This window comes from Ovis canadensis, chromosome 11 (assembly GCF_042477335.2).
Source record: "Ovis canadensis isolate MfBH-ARS-UI-01 breed Bighorn chromosome 11, ARS-UI_OviCan_v2, whole genome shotgun sequence".
NCBI classification, from domain to species: Eukaryota; Metazoa; Chordata; class Mammalia; order Artiodactyla; family Bovidae; genus Ovis; species Ovis canadensis.
In genome coordinates, this window is record NC_091255.1 from 63833789 (window position 1) to 63847042 (window position 13254).

At 46.8% G+C, this 13254-nt stretch overlaps 1 protein-coding gene across 6 annotated transcripts in view; it reads right to left on the bottom strand.

The window, feature by feature from the left end:
- Positions 1-13254, bottom strand: part of UNK (unk zinc finger) — a 32404-nt gene that overhangs the window by 12582 nt on the left and 6568 nt on the right. For all 6 annotated transcript variants that reach the window (XM_069542107.1, XM_069542105.1, XM_069542102.1 and 3 more), the window contains exons 2-4: positions 1635-1844; positions 309-485; positions 48-178 (exon numbers count right to left, since the gene is read on the bottom strand). In XM_069542107.1, coding sequence (XP_069398208.1) covers positions 48-178; positions 309-485; positions 1635-1844 — 518 coding nt within the window. The remainder of the gene's footprint in view (positions 1-47; positions 179-308; positions 486-1634; positions 1845-13254) is intronic.

Here is a 13254-nt window from a genome sequence, read left to right on the forward strand (position 1 = left end):
CAGGCAGCTGGTGGCAGGGGCGTGGCCAGCCATGTGGCCACCCTTACCTTGCCACCGCGGCTCCTCACTGAGGATTTTTTCTATCATGGCGTGGCTCGCGGCCCCAGCCGACTGGCCTTCCATGCTGCCCTCTACTGTGGTCTGGCCGTTTTGCAAGGCCTCCATTGCCTGGAGCTCCCTGCGGGGAGAGCAGCAGAGGAGAGACAGAGCAGGGAGGGAGCATGAGGAGGAAGGCAGTGGAGTGCCAGCTCTGCACTCCAGCTGCGGTCCTGCCCAGGGCCCTCAGCCCGGCACGGCCCTCAGCCCACCTGATGTCGTAGACAGGGGAGCGGAGGTCATGGGGCCCGTGAGCGAAAGCGCAGTGCAGGCCGTTTCTCGCGCAGTTGCCCTTTGCGTCGGTCTCGTGGATGCAGATCCCCGTCTTGTAGTAGCGGAGGTGGTAGCGGCGCTCCGTGTCCCCCGTGGTCCTGTGCAGGAACGGGCACCTGGGACACAGCGGGGCTGCGCGTCACTCCGCTTCCCCCGCCGCAGCGGTCTCCCAGCCCCGCCCTTTCCTTGCCCGTGGAAGGCTCTTCATGACCCGGAGGAGGCACTGATGTGGGTTGAGCAAACAAGCAAGTGACAAGTCCTGCTGTGGAACAGAGCCACCCTCCCGCTGCTAGTGGGGGCCGCAGCCCCAAGTGGCGCCTCGTGAGGCCTGGCGTTCCACGTCAACTTCTCAAAGGCTACTCAGTTGGGGCCCTGGGCTGTCCTGAAAAGAAGCTTCCTGGGGGCACTCTTGGGAGAACACATGCTGCCCAGGTCAGGGGTCTTCAGAGAAGCAAACCGCCTTGAGCTCTGGGTGCTACATTAGGCTGGGGGTGGGATAAACAAGCCTCTGACCCCTGAGAGAATGGGGAGGGCTGGTGCGAGACGGCCAGTGAGGCGCACCCACAAAACCCCCAGGATGGCCCCCATCGCCACCTCTGCATGGGGGAAGCACACATTAGGCAGGATCACAACACGTGCCCTGAGGCCTTCCCAGGTTTGCCTTGTCGTTTGTTATGCCATCTCTTCACAGAGCTCTGTGGCAAAATATTTTGTTGTTCTTTTAGTCGCTCAGTCATATCCGACTCTTTGCAATCCCATGGACTGCAGCCAGGCTCCTCTGTCCATGGGATTTCCCAGGCAAGAATACTGGAGTGGGTAGCCACTTCCTTCTCCAGCGGATCTTCCTGACCCAGGGATCGAACCCGCATCTCCTGGATTGCAGGCAGATTCTTTACCACTGAGCCACTGGAGGAAGCCCTGGCAAAATATTCAGAGTCAGCAAAAAGGGGAACTGGAGAGGCTCTGTGTAAACGGCTGTGGTGGGAACTGCGCAGGCTGAGGACGGGGTCCTGTGAGCTGCAGGGGAGCAGGACAGGAGGCCCAGGAAGCCACTTGGCTCAGGCATGGCCTTCAGGCTTAGGAGAAGAAAGGCCTATGCAGGGCCTCCCAAAAGTGGGGAAAGGAAAAGGGGCTTCCCCTGGGGGACGGCAGGCTCTGAGCCCACGTCCAGGTCACAGGAAAGTGGGCCAGGCTGCAGCAGTCCCCTGAAGGCAGCCTCTGGCCCAGGAGACGGGCTCCTCGGAGGGCAGGCGGCCGGCACTCACTCGTCGCCTTCCGGGCAGAGGCCCGTGGCCTCGTCGTACTTGGTGCAGTAGACGTCGGGGCTGTAGTTGAAGGTGCCGTCCCGACGGCGGATGGACCGGCGGCGACGCTGGTTCACGAAATGCCAGTGGAAGCAGGTGTAGGGCCGGTGCTGAGTGCATTTGTGCTGCACAAATAGCGGGCACTGCTCAGTGCGGAACTCCTTCAGGTACCTGCAGAGGGAGCCCCCAGTGAGCAGGCCAGGAGCGCGGTCGCGGCCCTTGCTTCCCAGCAAGACGTGGGCCACCCAGTCCCCCAAGGGCCCTACTCTGCAGGGCCAGTTCCACTGAGACACCAGAGAAGACCAGGCTGAAGGCAGGACCTTAGCGTGAGGATCCTTCCTGACACGCAGGTCCCTTGCCAGCCTGCAGGGCAGAACCACAGATGCCCTCCCCGGTCAGCTGCCTCCCATGGTGACCAGGGGAGGGCTTCCTCAGTGGCCGAGCACACCCGAGGTTTCCTAGGCCAAACCACTGATCGCAGGGGAAAGGCTGCAAACATGAGCTTGAGGGCCCTCTTTGCAGTGTCCTGCAGGGTCTCCGCTATCTAGATCTGCCTGCCAGGCAGGAGGCCTCGCTCATTCCAGGAGCAGGGATGGGCACCGGACTGAGCACCAGGAAGGCTGCTGCTTTGGGGCTGAAAACCTAGATCACCAGGTGTCCCTTCAGACCCGTCCCAGGTAGCCACTGTCCTCTCTGCCAAGCTCTTCCCATAGACGTTTCCTAAAGCATCACCCAAACGTCCGTGAAGCTCATGTTAGAAGCATCTGAAGCCACTCCCTCTTGGCCATGCCTCAGGAACGACCACCTGCAGGACTGAGGTATTCTATTTCCATCCTGACTCACCCCGGCTTGGGGGCTGTCCTTCTGGCCTCGTTCCACCGTCTCTCTCCTTTGCTCTGCATCTAATAACCAAGACAACTCCAAGCCCCACCTGCCATCACCACCAGCGCAGGGCCCGACCCTCTTACAGAACGGTACCACCCATCTGTGTTTCGTTCACTTTGTGTCCTGGTGAAGTGTTTCTTCGATTCATCCCCCTACCCCCACCCCACACACACACTGGGGGACAGGCAGGCAGGCCAATTCTTATTCAAGTCCTAACAATGCAGGCGACAAATGGCTTGATAGAGGGTGTTTGATGCCACTGAGGATGGTTCTAGAAGGTACAAAAGGTTGTGGGCAGAAGGGAGCAGGGGGGCCAACTGACCTGGAGCCTCTGTCCAGACTACAAGCTCCACCTGGAGCTGGGAGGCCTGGGACACAGGGAAGCAGGCCCAGCCCTTGTCTGGTTCATGACGGGGTGCTCAGAGCCCTGCCGGCCTGGGCACATTGAAGGTGTGAGGACAGGGCCGAGACCTTCCAGACAGGTTTTCTTTGATGCTAATTAAAGTGCTGAAAAATCCCCCCAGCTAAGGGGAATTCCCTGGCAGTCCAGCGGTTGGGACTGCACACTTTCGCTGCCGAGGGCCTGGGTTCAATGCCTGGCTGGGGAACTGAGATCCTGGAAGCCAGGTAACGTGGCCAAAAAAAAAAAAAAAAAAAAAAATCCTCCCAGCCCTGAAGTGTGGAGAAGTGTCCAGGCTTCCGTGCTGGGCAGGGGGAAAGCTGGAGGTGGGTGCTCCCTAAAGATCACAGAGAGGTGTTTAAGGGGCAGTAACACTTTCAAATAGTGTCCTATTCAGTCAGCATCTGTTTGCTGAGCACCTACTAGGTACAGGTGCGGCAGTGAGCACTGAGGAACTGAGGTAGCAGGTCCTTACCCCCAAGAAGCCTGCATCACCATGGAGACACACCAGTGACAGGTGCAGTCAACTGTGGCAAACGCTGTAAGGACGGCTTGCTGTGGGTTCCTCGGGAACCCAGAAGGATCCTTGACCCAGGTTGGCAGAGAGAAATGGGACAGGGAACGAGAGGCACTTGTGGGTGAAGAATGTAGGAAGGGTGTTTTAGGCAAAGGAAACAGTATGAGCTTAGAAACAGCTCTTGTTCGATTGCTCTGTTGTGTCTGACTCTTCGTGACCCCATGACTGCAGCATCCCCGGCTTCCCTGTCCTTCACTCTCTCCCAGAGTTGGCTCAAACTCATGTCCATTGAGTCAGTGATGCCATCCAACCATCTCATCCTCTGTTATCCCCTTCTCCTCCCGCCTTCAATCTTTCCCGGCAACTGGGTCTTTTCTAATGAGTTGGCTCTTCACATCAGATGGCTAAAGTATTGGAGATTCAGCATTAGCATCAATCCTTGCAATGAATATTCAGGGTTCATTTCCTTTAGCACTGACTGGTTTGATCTCCTTGCAGTCCAAGGGACTCTCAAGAGTCTTCTTCAACACCACAGTTCAAAAGCATCAGTTCTTCGGCCCTCAGCCCTCTTAGAAACAGTACGTGGAGGTGAAGAGCTCCAAGTGCCTTTGTGGAATGTGAGTAGGGTAGAACTCCAAAAGGGAAGTGATGGGGAAGTGAGGTGTGAGAGGGGCCAAATTTTAGGTACGGCATCTCCAGGCTGCAGGTCCATTTTGAGACACCAGGCTGAACCCTGCAAGGCTCCCTAGGGCCTCTCTCACCCTCTTTGGCACTGGAACTCAAGGTGTTTCTCCCTGTCTGATTATAGACAGAACTCTGCCCTGCGTGCTGTACACAGGGACCAAACCCTGGCACTGAGCTGGGACACTAACCCCTTAAACGGCTGGACTGACCTCTCTCAGGCAGCACATACTCTACCTGACTCCCAGCCCACAGAAGACTCATTCGGGAGATAACAGGTAGGGAATAGGGGTGGAGGAAACTGAACCCAGGGCCAGAGAAGGGTGAGAAGTAGTCAGGATTGGCAGATTAATTACAGAACATCCAGTTACACTGGAATTTGATAAATCAAATACTTCATGGGACATGCTTGTACTAAAAAATGGTCCATTGTCTGAAATTTCAATCTATCAGGCATCCTGCATTTTTCTTTGCTAAATCTAGCAACCCTAAGAGTGGCACCTATCTGCTTAGGATCGGGGCCTCAGTAGAAACCCAAGGAGGCTGTCCAGAGAACTGCCTGTCCTTTTGAAGAAAGAGGTCCTGGCAAGCCTGCTTCCGTGGGGCAGCGTGTCCACAGTGCTGCGTGCAGATGCTGGGGCTCCAAAGGGCTCCAGCTGGCAGGGATGCCCCGCAGAACACACGTGGAGGCAGCAGATTACCTCATCTGACGCTTCTTCATCTCCATCCCCACCGCCGTGGGGCAGACACTCAAGACCTTTTAATAAAAGGGCCCCTTGCATCTGGCCTCCCGTGTCCAGGGGATGCTGCACTGCACCCATCATTCCTCCCAGAGCCCAAACGGGATTACTTTCTTAAAAGCCTTTAGCTTCCACCAGTAGCCACTGATAAAATCCAACTATTTGGCCTGGCATTTCAAGCCCTACACATCTGGCCCAGTGTACTTTTCCAGCTTCCTTTCTCTTGATTCCAGTAACTCTGGAGTCCTTGGTGTCTTGCAAAGAGATCTTCAACTTCCATGCCTTTGCACCTATCCCCTCCCTCACCTGGAAAAATCTTTTAAGGCTGAATTTAAAGGTAATGAACCTTCTGATGCCACCCCCTCCATGATGTTTTCCTTCACCTCTACCTACCCTCCCCCTCATGCCCTTGTCCCCAATTAAGTTATCATCTCTAAGTTTTTATGACACTTTCTCTAGACATTTCTTAACAGTCCTTATCCTACATTGCATATTAATAATGTGTACATTTTCCTCTGTTACTAGATTATAAAGTCCTTGACAGCAAGCATGTAAGAACTCACTACAGTAACAAAGTTTGTTGAATGAATATAACAAGAAATAAAAAGTCGCACAAGGGGCAAAGTCCACAAAGTAATACCAAGAGTTTTATGATGCCTCCAGCAGGCAGATACTGAGAGCTACGAGCCCCTGTGAAAAGGATCACAGTGCAGGAAATTTGTAACTCAGGGGATAGGGCAGACTGTCCTGCATAAAAGCCTCTTGTGAGAAAAGGGGCCAAATGACCAAATCCAGGCAGGCAGAGTACCCACTGTCATCCAACAATAATTAACGAGAAAAATTTCTAACCTTCTGCTAACAGAACTGTACCATCCACCACCTGGGAACCAAACTGTTTAGTGAGAACTTCCCGGCTCCCCTCCAACCTTGTGCTAACCGGCAATGCAGTGTCCAGACAGCAGAGAGAAACCCACTCAGAAGTCACTCTTTCATGGATTGAAATGAAACAAATTTTCAGAAGAAATCCACAATTTTCTCCTTTAAGCTCCAACCCATCTTGGCCACAGAGCTCAATTCTTCCCACACCACCTCCTGGGAGCATCCGGCTCAAGGATAAATGTTAATGAACACAGACTAGCTGCAAACTGCAAGGCCTCGGTGACCCACTGTGGCCAGGATCAGCCGAGAAACCACCAAGGAAAAAGAAAAAAAAAGAAACCACCCAGACCCTGAGTAAATAGGAGCTGACGGAGACAGCCACAGCTTCGCCTAGCAGAAGCATCAAGCAAGGTTAGAGGACACCGCAGCCGCCAGGGGCTCTCGCCTTGACCAAGGAGCAGTGCCAGCACGCGTGCCCCGCTAGGGGCTGACTGTCCGTCAAAGCCATTGCTCATTCCTGTTTAGGGTGTCATATTAGTTATCCTCTAAATGGTTTACTTATAAAAGTAAAAGATCATTGTGAAAGTAACATGTTTACTTACAAATTTTAAATGCAGAAAAGGGCAAAATTATCCTAAGTTCCACCACAAATAATGCTAGACTTCTGGTAAATTTTCTCCCAGTATTTTTACACAAATATAATCATAGGTATCAAAGTACTAAATTGCTTTATAAAACTAATACCTTTCCCTAAAAACTTTAAAAATAAAATACATGCAAATATCCTGTTTTTTAAAAATCAAATAATACTTTTAATATTTACTGGATTATTTTTATTTTCCAAAGTTCTAAAAAAAAATGACAAAAATCTGCCTACTTGATATCTAAATTCACTCACTTGGCCCATTAACCCAACAGTGATAACACATAGGGGATTAACAATAAATTCAGTAAATTACATCATTCTTAAGTAGGTGTGAAAAGAAGTGCTAACTTCTACCAGCTCAATTTCCAGCTAAACTTTTTATTAATTTATTATTTTTGGTCACACGGTGCAGTTTGCGGGATCTCAGCTCCAAGGACCAGGGATGAAACCCGCACCCTTGGCAGTGCTTTAAAGCAGAGTCCTACTGCCAGGAATTCCAACTAAATCGAATTTCAAGCTGTCTCATCCATTTAGGTTTTTCACTCTTCTAGGGAGGAGTGTGAGAAGAATCTGGATAAACAGAAAAGTACTAGAGATGACTGTTAGAAAAACTATGTAAATTTGGAAGCAACAGGCAAGCAGCAGCTGGTGTCTCAATCCATATCTAGCTCCCCACTGCTCCAAGAAGAGCGTTTGGCATGGCCTCACTCTGCCAACCCTGCAGCCAGGGACCCACTCCCCCCACCAGCAGGCTGACCTCCACAGCAGGGTCAGCACACTTTTCTGCCAAGGACCATACAGTAAGTAGTTTAGACTCTGAGGGCTAAGAGCCAAAACTGAGGATATTATGTAGGTACTTACGTAACAAGAGAAAAAACAAATTTCCACAAATTTTTATTGTTGAAGATAAATAACTGGTCACAATTTTTGGTAATACAGGTCTACTAATAAGAACGGGCTTGGGGGACAAGTATAACATTTGAAAAGTTGGGGGTCCCCTGCATCCAAACTTGGTTACAAATGTTCATCTGTTAATACTGACTCTGTAACAGGATTTGACCTATTTCCCTTTTGGAAGTGTCTGCTCAAATAGACAGGTCCTGCCAAATGCTGTTATCATTCTACAAGCATGACTTTAACTGAGCATATATTAGTTTTGGAAGACATTTATAGAATTGTATTAGTGCCCTGATACTTTTCTCTTAATCACTTTCATCTGAAGGTTTGGTGTAAACTCCTTATTTGCAAATATTTTGAAATATGGAGACTTCCTTTGTATTCCTATCGAGATGCAAAGTCACTGCTCAAACGGTAATTTGTGTTCAGCAATTATATCCATGGTAAATCTGTGTAGGAACAGAGGTCTCACCTTTAACTTTTAGCAGCAGAGAAAGTGTATAAGGCAGCTTGACTCATGATTCAAATGTTAGTTGTCAAAACGACTTTCAGTTCAGTTCAGTTCAGTCGCTCAGTCGTGCCCAACTCTTTAAGTTTGCATATGTCATGTTTTTCCTTGTAATTTTAGAATGAATTAGGAAAAATCATCAAGTCTGCAGCAAAAGCTAATTTCCAAAGCCATTCAGCGTTTAGTAATATTGGCTGAAAATGGTTGCTCTTTCAGAAAAATTTCAATCTTGGCCCTTAGTTCAAAAAACAAGAGAATTTTACCACTGCTAAGCTATCAAATGGTTGTGTAGTAGGGCATGTCAGAATATTCCGCTTTTATTTCTGATAAAAGTTCACGGAACTGAGGATGGTTAAATCCCACAAGAGGGAGTGAAGTTCATCACTGATCCTAGCATTTCAATAGCTCATGACAGATTAAATCATTTTCTGCTCTGCACATATTCCAACCATCATTTGTTGTGACAGATATTAACAGATTATACTTCAGGTTGTAGTGAATTAGTATTTTCTTGTCTTTTTTGAAAATATTCTCAGCTGCAGCTGTTTACTTAAGTAGACTATTCAAAGAGGCTACTTCTTCAGTCACTTCACACATGGCATTGACTCCATGAATAAAACAACTAAACAGCTTCTGTTGACTCATCAAGAGCCAAGAAAAACTACACAAAATCATTTGCCTTGTTTTTAATTGACTATTGATATAGCTCCCATTGACCTCAGCATTTTGAGAAATTGTTCTTGCTGAACGGCTAATGCTCTTTTAAACAAATGCTCTGGACATATTTCTTCAGTTCCTGCATCAAATGCAATTTAATTAATTCAATATCAGTATGGCTTCCCTTGCCTGGTTAACAAATGAGGCCTCATTTTCAGTTGTAACCTCATTTTCATTTTTGTGAAGAAATTCCTCTGTAACAAAACAGTCTCTTTAAAATTTTAATTTTTCTGACAGTTGCCTTCCTATGAGTTGGGAATATTGTGACAACTGTGTAGTCTGGGAATGCTGATGGACTCTTTCAGCACAGCTTTTTAATTACAGATAGCTCGGCCAACTAATTCAAGGACAAGAAAATCCACTCCGCTGTGCCCTAAAAACACGGTATTTCAAGTCCATTTTCCTCCTCCTCGCGTTCTGACATGATAGGCACTGGTGATAAAGAATAAAACACAACACTGTGGCGCTAGCAACACTGTCAAGTTGTAACCGAGTCACCGTGATTTGTCGCGCACCGCACAGCAATTCAGAGCCGTTTCTATCACATGCGTGAATGCAGAGCAACCGCCTGGTCTCCATCAGAACTACTGAACTCTCTGGTTAAACTGCAAACGCGGCCATAAACGATATGTAAGCCAATCAGTGCGGGTTCCAATAAACCTTTATTTATGGATGCTGAAGATTAAATTGCATGCAATTTTCATGTGTCACAAGATATTATTCTTTTTCAACCATTAAAAATGTAAAACCTGCTCTCGGCTCGCCCATCGCACACAAGCAGGCAGCCGAGTGGGTCTGGCCCACAGCCGCAGGTCGCTGCCCGCCATCTGGCAGGGGGTGCTCCGCAGCGCCCCACAGCCTCCCCTCACCGTTCATCTCCTTGCTTTTGGCCGTGCTGCTCCTGCCTCCAGATCCCCTCTGTGCTGTGCCTCGCTCTGCAGGAAAGGTTCCTGCCCTGCCCAGGGGTCTTAATGGCCTCCTCCTCTGTGCTTCCACCACACTGTTTGAACACAGCTTGTATGGCCCCACCACAGAGAATTTCAACTGCTCTGTACACAGCCAGATTTGCTCATCTTTGTACCCTTGCACAAAGCCAGCTTGCAGCAGGTGTTCAAGACGCGTTTGTCCAAGAAAAAGCAAAAACATTAAAGCATCCCAAGTGGTATAAGCCTGGTCCACAGCAGCTGTGCACTAACCCAGTGAAACACTGAGAGGCAACTTAGATGTTTCTCCTGGTGATTAAGAAACCTGTAACTTCTCTAGCTACCTTCCCCACAATGTCTGCATGGCCTTGCTCCTCACACTCAACGCTAAATTTAAGATCTTCAGCCTTACAAGCAGACTAGAAAAGCAACCAGTGGGATGGCTTGCTCTGTAGTTGTTGCTGGGAATGTGCAAAGATAAACAAAGATACATTAAGTGAGAGAAAAAAATATATAAATATAACCAGACAACTAGCTAAACTATATACAGAAAGAAAAACTGGAAAAGAAAAATACATCCAGTATTAATAGTTGATTTAAAAACAAAAAATTTTTTTTTAATAGTTGATTTTAGCGGTTATCATGACTTTTCTTTACTGTAACAACGTTTAAGATAAAGAAAACTTGTTAGGAAAGAAGTCTACAATTTTACTGACAACTTGACAGGGAATCCTATCTGATCCAAAATTAAATAAAAGATATATGTTGCTAATAAGTCAGAAGAGTTAAGTGAAAAGTCAACTGTAGTAAACTTTTTTTATAAAACGAATGACTCCTAAAATGTCATCCTGCTTCTGATACGTAGTCTGAGTGGATTCATATGTAGAACGGTCAGATCTGAACAAAAAGGCACCCGGGCAAGACAATGATGGCCTCTGGAGAAGCAACAGGAAGAGATGGTGCAGCAACACTAGGTGGGCTTAGGACTCCCAACGTGCACAATGAACAGCAATCTATGAGCCCAATAAAAAGGAGACTGAGCCAACAGAAGCAGCCCACCCTGGACGCCTTGCAGCCTGGAGGTCACGGCCCTGCTCCTGGGAGCCTGGCTGTTCTCCTAGCCAGTCAGTGGTCACTGCTCCTAAGCCTCCCACGGGGGCCACAGAGATCTGGCAACATGACAGGTGTACCCATGTCCCTTATAAGTCACCACTGTTCATCTCTATTACAGCTAGTCTTATAAAATCTGACTTTTGTCTGTTTCAGGCAATATACAAGCTTTATCGTGGAAAAAGTAATCTTAAAATGCAAGAAACAAACCTGTTCTTAAATATTCCCTGTTGAGACCTAGTCATAACGTGACAGGATTCTAAAACTAGCAAAAGGAAAAACAAACAAGCCCCCCACCCCCCGCAAAAAAACTCATTATTGTAGTGTCCAAAGGTTCAAATGACACTTATCTACTAATATAATCTACTGTTTTCCATATTCATATTAACCTTACTGGCTACTTTTTTTTTCTCCCATATATAACTCCTATAAAGAAATTTGATCACAGAGCTCATACTTCATGGCTTACCAAAGATTCTTCCTTTTTAAGTTTGAGAATAAAATCCTTAATTTCAAGATTATAAGAGCAGATAAGCAGTACATTAAGAATCCTAAATTATTTATGTGTGTGTGTGTGTGTAACAGTAAGTATTTCTTACAATTTGCGAAGAAATCTTTCCTCATTTTTGAAAAACATGAGGTAAACTATTAGCAGTTCTAGATTCAACGTTTATAAAGATCTACAAACACATTCTGTTTCACACCCAACATAATCCAGAAACCATACAACATTCTAACAATAACACCAGGAGGATCTGCCACCCCCTCACCAAAAAAAAAAAAAGGTTTTTTAAAAAACCGCACCAGGGACTTCCCTGGTGGTCCAGTGGTTAAGTATCTACCTTCCAAAGCAGGGGACACAGGTTCGATCCCGGTCAGGAAACTAAGATTCCACATGCCAACGGGACAATTAAGCCTACATGCCACAGCTATTGAGCCTGTGGGCCACAATGAACACCCAGAGCAGCCAAAATTAAAAAAGAAAAAAAAAATAGAGCTAAAATTTGTAACTGGTAAATATTTGGATAAAGTGCTGATAAATTCTGGTAAAGTGCTATCTTCTGACGTGATCCTGGTTTAGAACATTCTTTCTGACAGAAAAGGCAAGTTCAAAGAGTATTCTTCAGGCAAACAAAATAAGCATCTAGTGAATTTCTGTGTATGTCTAAATCTGTAAGACAGGCTTTGATTCTATAACTAGGTTTTAGCCAAAGACCTTAGGGCCAGAAGCAATCTCCAAGATATAGTGAAACTATCCTAACACAGATACACACACGCAGAGACCCACGGTACAACAGGCATTTTAGCAAGCAAAAATTTAAGGTGGGGAGTCACGCACTGCAAAAGAATTCAGCCCATTCTTCACTGGGAAAGAGCTGACACCTGTGAACTGTCCCGGCCCCAAGAATGAACACGAACCATGAACAGTATCAAATGATATACGTGGTTCCCTCTTTCTATTCTATAACTGTCTCCTTGGCCTAAGGATCTTGCAACGGGTAAAACTGAAGCAAGTTCATGTAATCAGTGACTCATATCATTGATTCTGGAGAATATGTGAGGACTATTGAATACTCCGGTTTATTCTTCTCTAAATCAGATAACACCTTGTTTTGATTCAAAGTCTTCTTGTATACAACTGGGCTGAAAAGCTTCCAATTTGATGAGCATTTTAGTACAAAGTCTGAACTGATGTGTTATTTTGAACACTGTTTTCTGTACAACAAAGTCTGTATCCCCGAAAGAGTAGATCTGTTTCGAATAAATTCATCATGTAAGATATAACCAGGCTGACGAAGGCTGTAAGAACTGCGACTGAAGTGAAATTCCAATGGATACAGAAGAGAGGAGTATGCTCTGAAGATAACACAGGCTCAAGCTGTTGAAGGAGACAGCAATGCTACTGAAAGCAGTAACCTGGGTGTTGTTCAGATACTGAGTAAGAACAGTACTCTCATGTGCCAAATGCCAGGCATGGTTTTCAGCGCTTCATATACATTAACTCACTGAATCCTCATAACAACCCCTTGGCACAGGTACTATAAGTATTGTCAGGAAACCGGTGCACTAGGGAAGTCACTCGCCCAAGATCCCACAGCTGTAGTGGTAAAGCGATCTTGCAACTCAAGACAGGCTGGTCCTGGCGTCCCTACGCTTCACCACCACGTGGACTGTTAACTATGCTTTTCTTCACTGAGCTATAGGAAAAACAACAGCAGCAACAAGTAAGTATAAGCGACTCTCCAGAAGCTGTTGAAAACATGTCAGGGAGTTTTTGACAGGCCATAATTACAATATCATAAAATAAAAACAAAAACAGAAGCGTTAACTTCAACATACTCTACTGGGTATATGATATTCATCTTGCGTATTCATTATAAAAGTACTTAGTTCAATAGTAAAAATCTGTTTGATTTGGTTTTAACTAAGAAAACACAAGTGTGTGCTTCTAATTTATGCGGGTTTTCTGTTGTTTTGTCTGTTGGCTGCACCATGCGACCCATGGACTCTTAGTTCCCCAACCAGGGACTGAACCCACAGCCGCTTCGTTAGAAACATGGAGTCTTAACCACCGGACCACCAGAGAAGTCTAATTTGTGTTATGTCTGACTTAACACAAGTCCTGAACTACCCAATGCCTGGCACTTCTGAGCAGTAAAAGTAAAATAAAAAGAGTA